General features: G+C 47.2%; 2 protein-coding genes, 1 long non-coding RNA gene and 1 other non-coding gene across 4 annotated transcripts; 3 read left to right on the top strand and 1 right to left on the bottom strand.

The window, feature by feature from the left end:
- The first annotated feature begins 384 nt into the window (after nucleotides 1-384).
- Nucleotides 385-5084, top strand: LOC127761589 (E3 ubiquitin-protein ligase Os03g0188200-like). Its single transcript, XM_052285900.1, has 3 exons — nucleotides 385-949; nucleotides 1045-1157; nucleotides 4366-5084. Exons 1-3 carry the CDS (start codon nucleotides 746-748, stop codon nucleotides 4823-4825), a joined length of 777 nt encoding a protein of 258 aa, XP_052141860.1. The 5' UTR covers nucleotides 385-745; the 3' UTR covers nucleotides 4826-5084.
- Nucleotides 5085-6757: 1673 nt separating this feature from the next.
- Nucleotides 6758-6917, top strand: LOC127764891 (U1 spliceosomal RNA). Its single transcript, XR_008016029.1, has one exon. It is a non-coding gene; the product is annotated as a U1 spliceosomal RNA (small nuclear RNA).
- A 1047-nt stretch (nucleotides 6918-7964) lies between these two features.
- Nucleotides 7965-10366, bottom strand: LOC127761255 (PAN domain-containing protein At5g03700-like). The gene is made up of 2 exons (XM_052285521.1): nucleotides 10241-10366; nucleotides 7965-10083 (listed from the first exon to the last, which is right to left on the bottom strand). The coding sequence occupies exon 2, from the start codon at nucleotides 9847-9849 to the stop codon at nucleotides 8278-8280; it is 1572 nt and encodes a 523-aa protein (XP_052141481.1). The 5' UTR covers nucleotides 9850-10083; nucleotides 10241-10366; the 3' UTR covers nucleotides 7965-8277.
- A 2-nt stretch (nucleotides 10367-10368) lies between these two features.
- On the top strand, nucleotides 10369-12514 carry LOC127761257 (uncharacterized). The gene is made up of 2 exons (XR_008015224.1): nucleotides 10369-10502; nucleotides 12168-12514. It is a non-coding gene; the product is annotated as an uncharacterized LOC127761257 (long non-coding RNA).
- The last annotated feature ends 3822 nt before the right edge of the window (nucleotides 12515-16336 follow it).

The following is a 16336-nucleotide window of genomic DNA, read 5'->3' as shown; positions in this document are numbered from 1 at the left end:
AATATAAATGTAGAAAATGTTAAAATGACTTATATTGTGAAACGGAGGAAATATGTAATTATCTAGGTAAAAAACGAGGAGAGGAGGAGGCGACGGCAATGGAGGGGAGCGCGCGGACACGGCACGGCGAAGCAGCTAGTCGCTGGGCTAAACGCATCAATCACACACGCAACGTGGACGGGCGCGTGCATGGGCACCACGGCCCCGCGAGCGGGGCGGGCCGCGGCCGCGGGGGACGTCTGAAAGCGAGGTCCCACCTAGCAGCAGCAGCAGCTGCTAAGTTCATTAATTAAACTAACCCATCCATTGATTGATTATCAGTGGGCGTAATCATCAGTCTAACCCCCCCCCCCCCCCCCCCCCCTCTAACAATTGAGGATTATTAGCCTCTCAAGTCTCAACGATGATAGATTAGCGTGCAACTAATCGGCAGATGACCATAGATTATTACCAGTAGCGGAAACAAAACAATTTCCCTAGGCCGAGGCGGGTGCAGGCGAGGCGAGTACACACTCGCTGTTGCCGCTATGCGCTATGCGCTCCGCCCTTCTCATCCTCTTCCTCTTTATTACGGCGGGGAGTTGTGGATTGGTCGATTGATTTGATTGATTGCTTGATTGGTTAATTGGTTGATTCTCCGACGGCGAGGAGAGGAGGAGGAGGATACCATCCAATCCAGAGCTAGCTGAGCTCGCGGATTGGGTGGTGGTGGTGGTGGAGCCCGGAGTGAGATGCTGGAGGGCGAATGTCCTCGCCGGCGGAGAAGTCGACGAGCGGCGGCGGCGGCATGAGCATGAACACGGTGACGACGGTGATGGCCTTCTCCGTCAGCGCCTTCTTCGTGCTCTTCATCTTCGTCAGGCTGCTCTGCGCCCGCATCCACCTCAGGGCGGGCCAATCCGCCGCCGCAGCCGCGGCGGCGCACGGCGACGCCTTCCCGGCCTTCAGCGTACGTACGCAGCAACCCCATCCTCTCGTTGATCGTTCGTGCTACGTACGTACGAGCGTGTTTGTGATCGGTTCGCATGGCGCGCGCGCGCGCAGGTGGAGCGCGGGATCCGCGGGCTGGAGCCGGCGGTGGTGACGAGCTTCCCGACGGCCAAGTTCGGCGACGGCGGCTCGCGGCCTCGCGCGGCGGCGGCGCTGGAGGAATCGCAGTTAAGGCACCACCAATTAATCCCTCCCTCTTTTTGTTGGGTTTTAAATTGGCTTTAATCTCACGCGCTCATGCCACGATTATTCGACCAAATTTAATTTCTCGTCGCGGATATACCAACAACAACTAGCTAGTACAGTAGCTAGCTAGAAATGCATCACGTCAGGCGAGACGAATTCGCTTTGTGCGCGAGCGTATCTAGCGATGGCGTGGCGAAACAAAATTCGTGTGGCCCTTTTCCTTTTACGGCAGCTGGCCGCTTTCTTTTTATTTTTTAGCAGTAGAGAGCTCTTCTTTTTTCTGAATCATTTCTTTTTCTTTACGATCGATCACAACTTGCTGAATTTCGTTGACAATTACAGAAAGCTAGATTAAAAATTGTTTAGAAAAATAATTTTATTAATTCCTTAAAAAATTGTATTTATGTAGGGGTCTTATTTGTAGTTCTATAAATATAATTAATATAATTATATTGTATATAACTAATTTTAGATAATGAATAAAAATACATGTATATAACCTATATAGATTGATCGATTTTTCAGGTTATAATCTAGATTCAATGCGATAAAATTTTACAAATATTTATGTTTTCCTCATATATTAATTTAGTAATTTCTAAGATCTCGAAACAAATGTGATGGTTCACTATGTTTTCTTAGCAATATACTCCCTCCATCCTAAGGGACGATTGTTCTAGCGAGTCAAAGGTAGATTAAGTAAGAGATTAAAATGTTATTTGTTATTCATTAATGCGAAGAGAAAATGAGGACGACGAGGAGGGAGCATTGCTGGTTCAATGGCTAAACAAGAAAAAGAATATTGAAGTTGTATTAAAAATGTCTAATGGGCCCACTTAAAAGAAAGTTTTATGAGATAAATCTTTAGACTAAAATGGTAAATATTTTTTAAGAACGGAGAGAGTAAAATAGATAGATAAAGAGATAATAGGTACATTGGCTGATAGCTTTCGCCCTGGTATAAATCACATGTTCTCTTAATTTAAATATAGTTTAGAGTGCAACGGTCTTGTTGCGCGGATTTGCTTTTTATATATAAGAATTTTGCGGATTTAGCTAGCTTTACTTAAGAATCAAGATGATCTGGACTTGGCTTTACTTGAAAAAAAATATAATGTTCTGTAAGATCGAAGTCACAGAAACCTGTTTTTTTGGCATTAGACTGAAGTAGAAGTGCAAAATGGGGAAGATCACCTCGAAACTGGAAACTATATGATGGGTTATGGATATTAGTTAACAGAAGCAAGATAGTTTAGTGGTTCTCTGGGTTCGAACTGCCCTTATCTTACCAATAAAGGCCATGATGGCCTATCAATTTCAGAAATAGTCAATTGTGCATTTGTGCTTGACGTACCAGAGAGACAAAGTCAGATCGAAAGTGGTCACTAATACTATAATTATGGCTTATATTAATAGGGAGGGGGTTGTTTAGTGTACTATGTTGCCCTTTATTGTACTCCTACCAAAAGTTGTTTTGACTTTCAAAGTTAGGAACATATCACTTCTCTATAAATGTAAATTTTGGGCCATCTTTTATATCGATATTTTGAACCATATTTTAATTAATGTTTCTATTTTAAACTGGATAATTTTACTTACTTTGAGCGTATGTTACCTTAGTTGCAATAGACATATTTTACTTTGAACTTACGTTACCTTTGTTGCAATATGACACAACCTGTAAAATTGTATTCCGTAAAGTTTTCACTCTCTTAGAGGATATATTAAAATACTGTAGTATTATACTACCAGTATTATTATAGACAAATTAATAATTTACTAATACCATGATTAAGAGTAACTATTACTTCCTCCATTTCACAATTTAAGTTATTCTAGCATTTTCTACATTAACATCAATATGAATGTGGGAAATGATAGAATGACTTACATTGTGATACAGAGGGAGTATTTATGTATTATTTTTTCTCGGCTAAATCGTTCTATAATCATTCATTGCGATGGCTTCGCTCATATTCTATCGGAAAAGCTAAAAAGGGAGAAAAAAAAGTTTAATCACGGCTAAATGACAATTATACCTCTTTGCATCTTTCTTTTTATAATAATACCCTCCATGTTTCTACTATTGTTGTTTATTGAGGTGGTAGTAATATATCTGAAACCCTCTAATCAAACGAGATCAATGATTCAGATTGTTTTATACCAGTAGAGAGTGCACACTACTTTTTTATAATGTAGTTCTTAAAATAATGGTTGAAGTTGTCTCTTGGCAAATCTAAAGTAGTGAAAGAATTGATCTTTCTTGAATCCTAATTTAGCGACGTAAGCTGCAAATTGTCCACCGTTAGATGCAGGAAGCAAACTGTATGAACCGTTCGATTCATACTTCAGTACTCAAAAGACGCTAGCAGCTTCCAGTAGAAGCCTCGCGAAGCTGCAAGCACCGCATGTTGGGCGGGCGAGTAAAAAAAATCAACGGCATAGTTACGTTCACACTTGAGTTTCGTACCAACTTCACTACATTCATTATCTAATGGTGGAGCCATGGACGTCGCATTCTATTTAGTGTCATGCTTCTCGAGCTACATATGAAATTCTTAAAATATTGTTTTAAATCCATTTTAAATTTTATAATAGTTAATAAATTTGTGTATACTCTTAAATAAGTATTACAAATTATTCAACCATTCAATTTTTTTTTTGCATATATTGTTTATATTCCATTCCGCAGAAAAAGGGCCTTAAAAGGAACCTGATATATCGTCATAATAGTTCATTAATTATGTGGTGCTCTAGAGAAGCATTTTATAGTGTCGTATTGTTACTTATATCTTAATCAAATGAATATTTGTATATACTGGTGAATTTATATTGATTGCCAATGAGAAATCAATACAATGAATTAATTAGCTTCCCACGCTTGGTTCCGTTTATCTTAACTCCTCTTTCTCTCGATAAATATGATTATTTTTTAAGTACTACTCATTGCACATATTTTTCACTTCAATATATATTAAATATTTTTTATGGGTGGGTATATATTCCTTGTCGCCCAAAGTGCCGAATTGAATTAAGAATGCCGTGAGCAAATAACAAAACTCTAGATTGTTCTAAAACAATTTATATCCTTTTTTTTATAGAAAAAGCAAGACAATACGGTTTCTGATGTCGGCTTAATTTGCTGTTGGGGGGGGTAAAACTGACGTAATCTTTGGCGCGCGCGCGCAGGTGCCCGGTGTGCCTGGAGGAGTACGAGGCGAAGGACGTGGTGCGCGTGCTCCCCTCCTGCGGCCACGCCTTCCACGTCGCCTGCATCGACGCCTGGCTCAGGCAGCACTCCACCTGCCCCGTCTGCCGGGCCTCCCTCCGCGCCGCCGCCGCCAACGCCAAGCACCCACCCCCCGCCCCCGCCGCCATGCTGCCGCCGCCCCTCTACTGCCCCCCCGCCGCCGCCAGGGCCTCCACCCCGGCCCCCGCGCGTGCAACCTTCCGGCAGCAGCAGCAGCAGCTCTCCGCCACCGCGTCCTCGTCGTCGGACGCCGACGCGCTCCAACCGGCGGCAGCCGCAGACGATCGGCTGGAGATCGTCGTCTCCGATGAGCAGCCCGCGCCGTCCGCCGCCGCCGGCGGACAGGCAGAAGAACATCCTCATCCTCCTCCTCCTGCCGCTGCCGCGGGCCATCGATGACTACTGTTGCATAGAGAGGCAGCGAAGCAGTGCTGTAGTCTGACACGTGTACCAGCTGTTATACGCCAGATGGATGGTTGGTCGAGAAGGGATTATGATGTGTTTAGGATCACGTAGGGGCCAGTCTTGTTTAATTGTTATTAACATTGTTTTTACAGGCTTCTGATTTCAGTTCTAGTTCGAGACATGGTAGTTTTTTTTCCCGCTTCGTAGTATACTTGCATGTACATTCTTGAATCCAATGGACTTGATTTGATCATTTCACATGTTGTCCTTATAAGATTGGAAAAGTTGGTATTTTTACTCGGAATAAGTTCACTTCACGACCCTTCAAATGTGATTGAAATCTAATCCATGACCCTAAACTATTGAACCGGATATCTCGACCCTCAAACTTCTAAAACCAGTGCAATTTGACTCCCTGGACGGTTTTGGGAGGCGGTTTTGCTGACGTGGCGCCATGTGGCGCCTACGTGGCAATATTGACTGGGTCTTTGTTACACGTGGCGTTGACGTAACACATACGTGGCAGTAGAAATAAAAAATATACGTGGGACCCATTAGTCATTCAAACAAAAAAAAATGTGGGCTCACTGACATGTGGGGCCCACATGTCAGTCCTCCTTCCTCCTCCCTCACTCCCTTCTCTCTCTTTCTCACATGCGGCGGCAGCGGCGGCGGCAGTGGGCTCGAGCGGCGGCGGCGAGCGGTGGAAGGCCGGAGCGGCGGCGGTGGCGGGCGCTCGAAGGCCGGAACTTGTGGCCGCCGCCGCTGTCCTGCTCGTCTCGCAGCGGCCCCAAGTGGCCGCCTCCCTCTTCCACGCCAGCACGGCTGCGCCGCCGGCTTCGAGCGCGTGGACCGCCGCCTTCAACCTCCGCCTCCGTCTTCAGCCGTTGACGACGCCAAGGGCAACCCCCGCCGGTCGACTTCCTCCACGACGTCGACCCCATCTCGTCGATCAGCGCCATGAGCGTGACGCTCGCCGGAGAACCGCTCCCCACACCCACAGCTACCACTGCTCCCCTCCGTCTCGTCCCCACCACCACAGCCGCCGCTCCCCACCGCCACAGCCGTCGCCGCTCCCCTCCGCCTCATCCCCACCACCATCGCCGCTCCTCCTGACCGCCGCCGCCGCCGCCGCTCCCTGCCGTCACTCCCCTCCGTCTCGTCCCCACCACCACAGATGCCGCTCCCCACTGCCTCGTCCCCATGGCCACCGACTGCCGCCGCCCCCCACTGCTTCGTCCCCACCGAAACAGCCGCCACTCCCTTCCGCCTTGTCCCCACCGCCACAGCTGCCGCTCCCCACCACCTCGTCCCCACCGCCATCGACCATCACCGCCGCTCCCCGCACCGAAGAAGGGGAGGAAAGAGAGAGAAGGAGAGAGGGAGGAGGAAGAAGGAAGGAGGATGACATGTGGGGCCCATATGTCAGTGGCCCCCACATTTTTTATGTGCGTGAATGAAAAACGGGTCCCACACATATTTTTTATTTCTACCGCCACGTAGGTGCCACGTCAACGCCACGTGTAATAAAGACTCGGTCAATATTGCCACGTAGGCGCCACGTCAGCAAAACAGCCTCCCAAAATTGTCCAGGGAGTCAAATTGCACCGTTTTTAGGAGTTTGGGGGTCGAGATATCAGGTTTTGTAGTTTATGGTCATGGATTAGATTTCGATCACATTTAAGGGTCATGAAGTGAACTTATTCCTTTTTACTCTCTTCTGCTGCTCTTCGGGGTGTATGTATAAATCTGGCCCAAACGAGAAGGCCTGCACACAATACGGCCCATATGCTGTGTCCGGACTCGAATTCCCCGGCTTCCAAACCGCAGCACGCAGGAGCGTTTTTTTAGTACCACATCGCTTGTTCGAGGAGGCTGGGGCGGGAGAGCACGCTATAAAACCAAGGCCAGGTGCACCGTTGCTACATACTTACCTGGACGGGGTCTATGGCCGATCATGAAGGGTCATGGCCTAGGCTAGTGGCCCACATTGCACTTGGTGGGTGCGCTGGCTTACCATCTCCCCAAGTGGGAGAGTGGACGTCATAATTTGTGGTAGAGGGGGTACGCGTTCGCGCGGCCCCTGCCAATTCTTCAAATTTAAATTTTGCTCCTTGGATTTTGCAGTTCAGCTCCTCGGCTTTTGCAGAAAAGACCTTCAATTCTTATGAGTTACCCTTATTTTAGCAGTTAGGCCCTTGCAGCAAGCACTGCCGATTCTTGAGTTCAAAATTTGCCTAAGTTTAATTAATCAGTCAAGTCCCCTGTGTTAGTTTAATCAGTTAAGCCCCCTGAGTTAAAAATTTGCCCAAGTTTAATCAGTTAAGCCCCCTGTGTTTTATGTTCAAAATTTGCTCAAGTTTAGTCAGTTAAGCCCCCTGTGTTTTAAGTTCAAAATTGTTCAAGTTTAATCAGTTAAGCCCCTTGAGTTCAAAATTTACCGAATTTAATCAGTCAAGCCCCCTGTGTTTTAAGTTCAAAATTGCTGAAGACTAATCAGTTAAGCTCCCTGTGTTTTAACGTTGGTAAGACAAGATTAACAGTTACTCCTTCCGTTCTAAAATATAGGGCACAACTACTTTTTAAAAGTGTTTCATAATATAATGCATGCATATATGCATAGTAATTAATTAGCATCTCTCCTCTCTTAAATTATTGTTTTTTAAATCATACACTCACAAGATGTTTAATTCTATTGGGTTCATGTACTGTATTAGTTGGATTGATTCAAACAAAGAGGCGGTAATAATTGTTTTTTAGTCTTTGGGTCAAGAGTGGTTGTGCCTTATATTTTGAAATGGAGGGAGTATTTGTGTAAATTCTGACATTACAATTTTGCATGATGATGTATAATCTGACGGTAAATTTTGCATAATAATGACTTGATGAGATGGTATAATGGCTCCCATCGGATGGCCTAATCAAAAGTCAAATTTTGAATTTTCAAACTTAATTTTAAGATTGATTTTGAGATATTTTTAACGTAGTTTCTTTTACAACATTGGCTTTTAAGTCACAAACAACACATTTATAAAAGTTTCATCTACAAATTTATTTTTATTTTCTAATAAGTCGTTTTGGCTTATTAGAAAATAAGCCAAACGATGGGGACCAATGTGTTCACAAATCACCATAGCATGGAAGAAATTTCCTTTTTTTAGATGGAGGGGCAAATTTGTACAGGAAAGAAAATGGCCCGAGGATAATATGATGGGCCTAACGAAAAGATCAAAACTGGCCGAAATCATACAAGAGACATCCCTCATTCCCTCCAAAAACAGAACTAGCCCACTAGCCCAAGTCATCGCCACCGTAATTTGGGCCTGCCTCTTCCGATCAGCGGCCGCCGCCGCCGCCCTTTGCCTTGCCTTCTCCGTCCACGGCGTCTGTTTCCCAGCGATCTCATCGATCTAATCAATCACACCACATCTCAGGTGGCTGGCTGGCTACCTCCGGAAGGAGCTGGAGAGCTCGACGGAGCTGAAGGATCCGAGGTTCTTGTACGGGCCCGGCGAGAGCCCCTCGTCGTCGGCGACGACCTGCCGCCTGGCGTCCACGGCCGTCCGGCACCTCCGCTTCCACACCCTGTACGCCCCGAACGCGGCCGCGGCGACCAGCACCGTCACGCCGACGGCAAGCAGCGCCGCCTTGACACCGGCCGCCCTCCCGCCCCCGCTCGCCGCCGCCGCCTCCTCCAGGCTCCTCACCTTGAAGTACCCCACCTTCCTCTCGTCGGCGGCCACCATCATCTGCGCCGGGTAGTCCATGAGGTAGCAGTACCCCGTGCCGTTGCTGTAGACGGCGCCCCAGCAGCTGCAGTTGCGCGCGCACCGCACCTCGCAGTCCGCCGCCGACGGCGAGTGCTCGAACGGCAGGAATTCCTTGTTCGCCGGCTCCACGCGCTGCCTCCGCACCTCCCAGTACAGCCCGCCCACCTCGCCGCCCGTGCGGCCGCAGAGGCCGCCGCCGCCGCCGACGTTTGCGGCGGCGCATCCCGAGACGTCCGTCGCGTTGGCCAGGCACGCGCACCGGCCGCTGGGCGGCACGCAGACGGCGTAGGCGCCGCAGGTGCTTGGCAGGCCGCACGGATCGGTGATGGCGGTGTAGTCGAGCACCCACCGGGAGCCGGTGCTGTCCCAGTAGTAGGCGCGGAGGTTGCCGTCGGCCTCGAGCGTCATGCGGCGGAGCGCCCGCACGCCATGGTTGAAGGTGTCGAAGGAGAGGACGTCGGCGGGTGGCCCTTCCTTCTGGTACATGGCGAGGTAGCCGTCGGGCTCCACGCGCGCGTACGTCGGGCCGCCGCCGTCCACGATCGCGGCCTTGGCCTGCAGCGCCGTGTGCTTCCAGTACATCGCCGCCGCGACGCCGCCGCCGCCGGACGACGACGCGGGCGGCTCGATGTAGAGCCCGAAGTAGCTGGTCCCCATCCGCATGGAGAAGCGGCGGTCGGAGGTGTAGAGCGCCGTCGCGGAGGTGAGGTTCTGGCCTTGCACGATGGTCTCCGATGGGGCATCGAAGCTCTGCCACACGATACCGGGCGACGAGCCGCCGTCGCCGCCGCCGCCGCCGCTCTGGATTTGGAGGTTGGAGGTGTTGAGGAGCACCACGCGGTCGCCGCCGGCTCCGGCGGCGGCCCCGGCGGACCAGAGGACCTTGTTGGCGGCGGGGTCGGTGAGGACGAGGTCGCCGTCGAAGGAGAGCGAAGCGGGCGCGGACCACTGCGCGGGGCGGTCGGGGATGGCGCGCCAGAGCGGGAACGAGGAGGGGAGGTGGACCACGGCGAGGTCGAGCATGGTGGAGTTGACGCGGAGGAAGCCGAGGGCGAAGACGCCGGTGGGGTCGGACAGCACCTGCTCGAACTGCGAGTAGGACCGGTCGTGCGCCACCGAGAAGCCTCGCCGCATCTCCTGCGCCGCCGCCGCCGCCGCCGCCGCCGCATCAACCGCACCGCCACCCAAAGAAGCCAGCGCCGCCGCCACAGCCACGCACAACACCACAAAACACCTCACCGCTTCCATGGCTGTCCGTCTTACCAAGAAACCTCAATCCGAGCTCGGATTTTTCCCAATGAGTGGGCAGCGAGTGAGGAAGAAGAAGAAGAGCAACGAGCTGAGCTTGGCGCCCACCAATGGCGGATTGGGATCGGGAGGAGCAGGAGAAGACAAAGAGCTTGGGGGGGAATATTTATCTGTCCATTGCAATGGCGGAGTGTGATGCCATCGTCACCATGGTCGTGGCAACGATAGTGAACTCTGCACAAGTCAAAAACGGAGCATTTTCAGTACGGGACAAGGTGATCGGAGGTTTTGGTTGGTCAATCAGCACTGGTCGAGAAGCGAGCACACAGGCCGGACGCTCTGATGGATCGTGTTTTTGCTTGTTTATGTGTTCAGTATTCCTTTCGCTCACCTTCCATTCCATGCAATTTTATAATCCTCGCTGCATTTGCCTACTTGCACTTGGAAAAGCATGCGATTTTATTTATAATTCTCACTGCATTTGCTATACTAGTTGCAGTTGGAAAAGTGCGGCGTGATCGCGTGCACGCCGACTAGAAGAAAGGAGATAGGCTACACACGCACGAGGGGCGCGCACTCACCGGGCAGAGCAACCCAATCCTTATGAAGAACGGGAGCAACGTGCTCAGGGCAAAGAGAGCCGTTTTCTACTGGTTCGCGAACCCTCCCCTCCCTCTTTGTTACTATTAATTATAGTTCTCTTTCTGCACAAATCGATAAAGGTTAAAGGATATGGTGTTGGTCACTTGTTAATTTTGGCAATCTCTACAGTCTAAACCACATAGTTTGCATAATAACAAGATAAAGTGGTTTTTCAGCCATGCATCAAGCTGGGTGTTGTAGTAGTCAGGGTTAGCAATCTCAACATTGTGATTTTTGCCGGGGGTGGCCAAAAGAACCAAAATCTCTGAAATTTCGGTACTTTTTTGGCCTTTTTTTTTTTGAAAATTTGACGAATTTCGAAGAATTTGAATTTTTTTTTTGACCAATTTCACAAAAAAATGGAAAAAAAAACCCGAAAATTTCGGGCGAGATATGTGCTTGCCGGCGGGGGATGAAATTTCATTCTAAAATTGCAATCACTGGTAGTATTTGATAATGTAGGGCACAATGTAATTTTGGTTTGGTCCAAGCACACATCTGGATATTCCAACAAACAATTTGTACTTGTCTTACCTACTAATCTACCATTTCTTCAGTGTAGCAGTGTGCTATTGTAATCATGTTGGCCCAAACAGACAAATGCGATACTGGTTAGTTTGATACCAACCATACATACAGAATACAATATTTGGGTTGACTTGTTTCCCGACATATTGCATTCTCTAGCAAATTTGGAGACGGCCCGTTGAGTTTGATAGGTTGTCCTTTTTCTTTCGGAATTGCACTATCGTCTCGAATTTCCACATGTCAAAATACAAAACAAAATCCTTCTGATGGGGAAATCGAACAAACAAGGTTATTGTTTCTTCTTTGGCGTTTGCGATTCAGGCTGCATATGAGCTGTTACAATTTTGCATGTGGCACTGAATTGATGCAAAGTCACGGGCTTTTTTCCCCTCTTTTGTCAAAGTGGTTCAACGCCTGCCATGGTGCTGATTCAGCAAGTCAAAGAAAGCTTGCCTGGTAGTAAGTAGAATCTTATCATCTTAGGGTAGTGACACTGAAACTACAGTATTATTTTGGGAGCCCTATTATTTTTTGTGTATAAATGCATTGCTGTTTTGGAACAATCTTCTCGGTTCAGTTTGTTCTATCTGCATAGCTCATATTTTAGTTCACAGTTGAAGGAAACACACTGATCCTCATATTTTTCTTCAATCATGCACTTTATCCTCGACTTTGTCTGACTAATCTGAAGAACCCAACCGTTGGACGTTGGCATTGCGGCTTACCACGCACCGGTTCTCCACGAGTCCATGGACCAAGTAATATTTGTCATGTTATTGAAAGAAATTTGTTTGGAGTTAGTCAACTTCTGGAACTCTACACTTTATCAGTTATCAACACACGCAAAGAGTCCATGCTACTAGTAGCTTGGAGATCTTCTGCCGATCTTGCTGTTGTTAGGTCCAAGATAGATCTCATTTTATAGATGCAGTTGTGTTAATTCAATTGTTTCATACCAGTCTCCGTTGACATTTGCATTATCCAGACTAGCCTGCTCCCCCTGCAATGCTCACCTGTGTGCAGCTTACCTGTTCTAGGAGTATTTTGCAGATGCAGTTTGCAGCAGCTGTAGCTGCCCCAGTGGGCGAGCTACCAACTGCACGCTCGCCGATTCAACTTCAGTTGACCAATGCTTGGTTGGTTTGCAGACACGCTCAAGTGCCCAACTGGTTTGCCGATCACCAGTTCAAAGGCTGCTGCGATATTCTGAAATTTATTTATGAACATGGTGACTACTGAAAAGCCACTTGCAATCTGCATTGCTGAATCTCTGTCTTTCTTGCTGTGGAACACTTGTCAAACAATGCGCAAGTCATCTGGATGCGTTTGAAGAAGAAGAATACGTCGATAAAGCTAAACTGAAGCGGCGTGTTGGTTATGGTGTTATGGATGTGGTTTGACTTTGTGCGGAGTATGTAAAAGCGACCTCTGCTCAATGTCAAATAATCGTTATAAGTGTTTAATCACATGTCGGCGGATGCTTTGACTTGCTTTATACTCCCTCCGTTTGACACCGTTGATTTTTGATTTTTTAACACGTGTTTGACCATTCTTCTTATTAAAAAAATTAAGTAATTATTTATTCTTTTCATATCATTTGATTCATTGTTAAATATACTTTCATGTACACATAATTTTACATATTTCACAAATTTTTTTAAAAAGACGAACAGTCAAACATGTACTAAAAAGTTAATGATGTTAAACATTTTGAAACGGAGGGAGTACTACGGAGTATCTCCTTTCGGCCTTTTTCCTTTTCCAAGCTCAGCTCATCAGTTCGTTACTGATCGAGCGGGTTGCGCAGTCGACATTACGGTGCACCTCAATTTGAACGGATGAGGATTGGAAAGTCGACATTGCGGCTAGTTTACTTAACCAGGAAGTACGAAACTGGCCCACATAATAAACTAGAAAATCGGCGCATGTTAATTATGCCCGTGTATAATGCTTTAAGCGTATTAGAAGTACAACATTATTTTAATTTATTTATCTTATATATGCACGTCACCTAAAAGGTCTTCAGATTCAAATATACCATACGCTTCTGGTATAGCTCATAGTTAAAACCATCAACAATAGGTATACCCATTATTGGTGGTTACACGTAGAGATGCAAGCGGGCTCACTCACGAACCTACTTATCATCTCTTACTATAAATTTATAAGAAAAAAGTACGAATTACCCTCTAAACTATCGCGGTCGACCGAATTACCCCCATGAACCACAAAACCGGACATTTTACACCCTCAACTATTTTTACCGGGCAAATAACCCCCTGAATCAATCCGGAGTGGTTTTACGCTTACGTGGCAGTCTAGTCAGCAATTATTTATTAAAAAAGTCGGTGGGGCCCACCTGCCAGATTCTCTCTCCTCTCTATCTCTTTCCCCTCTCTCTATCTCGCCGCGCTGTGCCGAAGAACTCCTGCATGCGCTCGCCCGTCGGCCATCGGTGGAGCTCAGGGGATGCTGCTGAAGCACGCGGCGGCGGCCAGCCCGTCGAGCTCGCCAGCCGGGCCTCCACCTCCTTGTCGGCATAACATCGCAGCAAGTCGCTACGCGGTAGCGGAAGTACTCCCGCACGGAGGAGCTCGGGCGGCGGCGGCAAGTCCGTCAAGCTCGCCGGCCGGGCGTCCTCCTCCTCGTCGGCACAGCAGCACGTTGTCGGCCGAAGCACTCCTGCATGCGCTCGCCTGGCCGCCAACGGTGGAACTCGGGTAAAAGCGGATGCAACGGCGGCGGAGCCGGAGCTCGCGCGCAGGCAGTGACGAGCCCGCTGCCGCTGTCATGCTTTCTCACACTTTGTCAGCCACGCCCGGAAAATCCTAACAACCTACTTCTAGCTGCCAACAAACACTCAGAAGATTGGATCAAATCAGTACACGGAGGAAGACGAGATTTTGGTGCCGCGTACTGCTGCTGCTACTTTTCTGGTTTGTTATCAACATAAATAGGAAAACTACATGCAGACTCGTCATCTTCTTGTGGGTGTCGTTCCAAGACGATGAGTCCGGCCGCCGCGCTCGCCATTTTCTCGCGCAAGTCCGGCGCCGGCTGCCGCTCATCGACCATCGCCATCTTCTTGCACAAGTCCGGCGCTGAGGCCCAGCTCGTGAGCTTGATTGGGCGGCGTCCACCGGCGCGCGCCTCATACTCGGCCTCTGCCGCGAGGAGGCTCGCAGCCGCCGGCGCGCCGCTCGTCCTCGGCCTCCGTCGGCGCGTGGGTTCCTCGTCGGCCTTCGGCGTGAGAGAGATAGAGAGAGGTGGAAGAGGAAAGAGAGAGAGAGGAGATAGAATCTGGCAGGTGGGCCCCACTGACTTTTTTTAATAAAAAGTATTGCTGACTAGACTGCCACGTAGGCGTAAAACCACTCCGGATTGATTCAGGGAGGTTATTTGTCCAGTAAAACTAGTTGAGGGTGTAAAATGTCCGGTTTTATGAGTGTAATTCGGTCGACCGCGATAGTTCAGGAGGGTAATTCGTACTTTTTCCAATTTATAACCCTGTAATTCTTAAAACTTAAAATTGTAATTCTTAAAACTTAAAATTCAAATATGTTACATCATCATCCACTAATAATTAGTAGTATTACAGTTAAGCATCATGCAAGAATGCTATATTATCTATAATTGTATAATTTATTAAATTTTAGAGATTTAAAATGTAAGCATGTAAAATCATCCCACACAATTCATATAATATTTCAATATATCTCTCTATCATTTTTTATAATATCTTATATACCTATATAGTTCATCCTCACTTAATTAATGTTATTTCTCATTAAGTCATATCGCATCAATTGTTTTTAGTCTTTAGATGATTAATCTATGGTTCAAATTATCTATCATTTTCTTATCTCATTAAGCTATATCATCTCTTTTTAAGCCCTTAGATATATGGTCTAAATTATCTTCCTTCTTTTATTCTCTCATAAAGCCACATCATCTTTATTTTTATATTTGAATCATCATTTTATATACAACTTAAATTTAAATCACATCAACTTATGTTGTTTAAGCTATATTACACATTATTTTTACTTATTGTTATCATAGTAAACTCTCGTAGCAACACAGGATTTCACCTAGTATGTAAAATAAGTGGTAACCAGTGGGTTTCCGCGTCGTGGACGAGCTTGCCGCATCTAAAGATGCAAGTGAGTTGACCCATAAATCCATTTATATGTCAAATTGGTAGGGTTACCCACTAATTTTATCTACAAGCGGGTTCACGGGTTGGTCCGTGCTTCCCTAGTTACCATGGCTAGCATGTCACTTTAAGTTCCAAACCGTCCACAACATCATCCTCATAGTTGGAACTGTTGGAAATATAAACACATATATATTTAATTTATTTTGTAAATAGATCATGACATTAAACAAGTAAACTAGCAGAACCGAATCACGTGATCTAGACATGTATACGAGACATCTACACACGAATAGATCGAATATATAGAACATGGCCGAAACATACCAACAATTCTAGTTCTGCTGCAGAAGAGGATCGGTTTGCCAGGGGTGGGGAGTAGCACACACCACATGAACAATGCGTGGTATAGGATGTTGATGACAACACGCAACATCCGTGTAGATGAAGACGAGCCATCGTGGAAGACTAGCAAGCAGTCGCGCGAAGTGTTTTCTAAAAACCTTATTAGCACCTTCTCCCGATGCATAGCGTCAAAGGTGAAGGTTTCAGAAACCCACTCTCTCGATCGCCAGTGCACGCTGGTGAGCGAGACAGAGTAGACTACGAGCGACGACACAGTACAAAGGAGGAGGCAAACCCTAGACAGTTTTTTGCGTGTGTTGTGAGGAGACGACGACTCGGTTTATATAGAGATAACAAGATGAGTGATCAGGGCGCCTGCATGATCTCCATAATGCGTAACCGAATCAGATAAGTCGCGTGTAACCTATTCGGACTTTACGCCGCTCCACGCATCGGAATATTCAATGTGTGTGAAAAACTATATTTCCAAAAAAACAAACACCGAATTTCTTAGCAAAACAAAACTGCAAAAGGAAGCTGCCTCTCCTCAATTTTGGCGAACCATCCACGAGCGTGTCGCGTACGCGTGCTGCCTGACCAGGCAAGGCGAGGCAGCAAGAGCGTGCACATTCTTCTAGTTCTTTCCACCACACACGTCTCAAGTGTCTAGCAAATCCACCTGTGTGCCCCCGAAGGAGGTATATATCCCTCAAAATACAGCTCATTGCAAGCCCAAGAAGCCCAACATGGTGTAATAGTGGGATATAAAAGCTAAAACCTAACTCAGCATCTTAACAGCCCTATCATCATAGCCTC

Source organism: Oryza glaberrima, chromosome 2 (assembly GCF_000147395.1).
Source record: "Oryza glaberrima chromosome 2, OglaRS2, whole genome shotgun sequence".
Lineage (NCBI taxonomy): Eukaryota > Viridiplantae > Streptophyta > Magnoliopsida > Poales > Poaceae > Oryza > Oryza glaberrima.
This window is presented reverse-complemented; position numbering and strand designations above follow the sequence as displayed.

Bases quoted from the DNA above. Each gene is read 5' to 3' on its own strand.
- LOC127761589 (XM_052285900.1), top strand. From the start codon at position 746: ATGTCCTCGCCGGCGGAGAAGTCGACGAGCGGCGGCGGCGGCATGAGC. The intron at 950-1,044 runs GTACGTACGCAG...GCGCGCGCGCAG, and splicing joins ACGCCTTCCCGGCCTTCAGC to GTGGAGCGCGGGATCCGCGG. The intron at 1,158-4,365 runs GTTAAGGCACCA...GCGCGCGCGCAG, and splicing joins GCGGCGCTGGAGGAATCGCA to GTGCCCGGTGTGCCTGGAGG.
- LOC127761255 (XM_052285521.1), bottom strand. From the start codon at position 9,849: ATGGAAGCGGTGAGGTGTTTTGTGGTGTTGTGCGTGGCTGTGGCGGCG.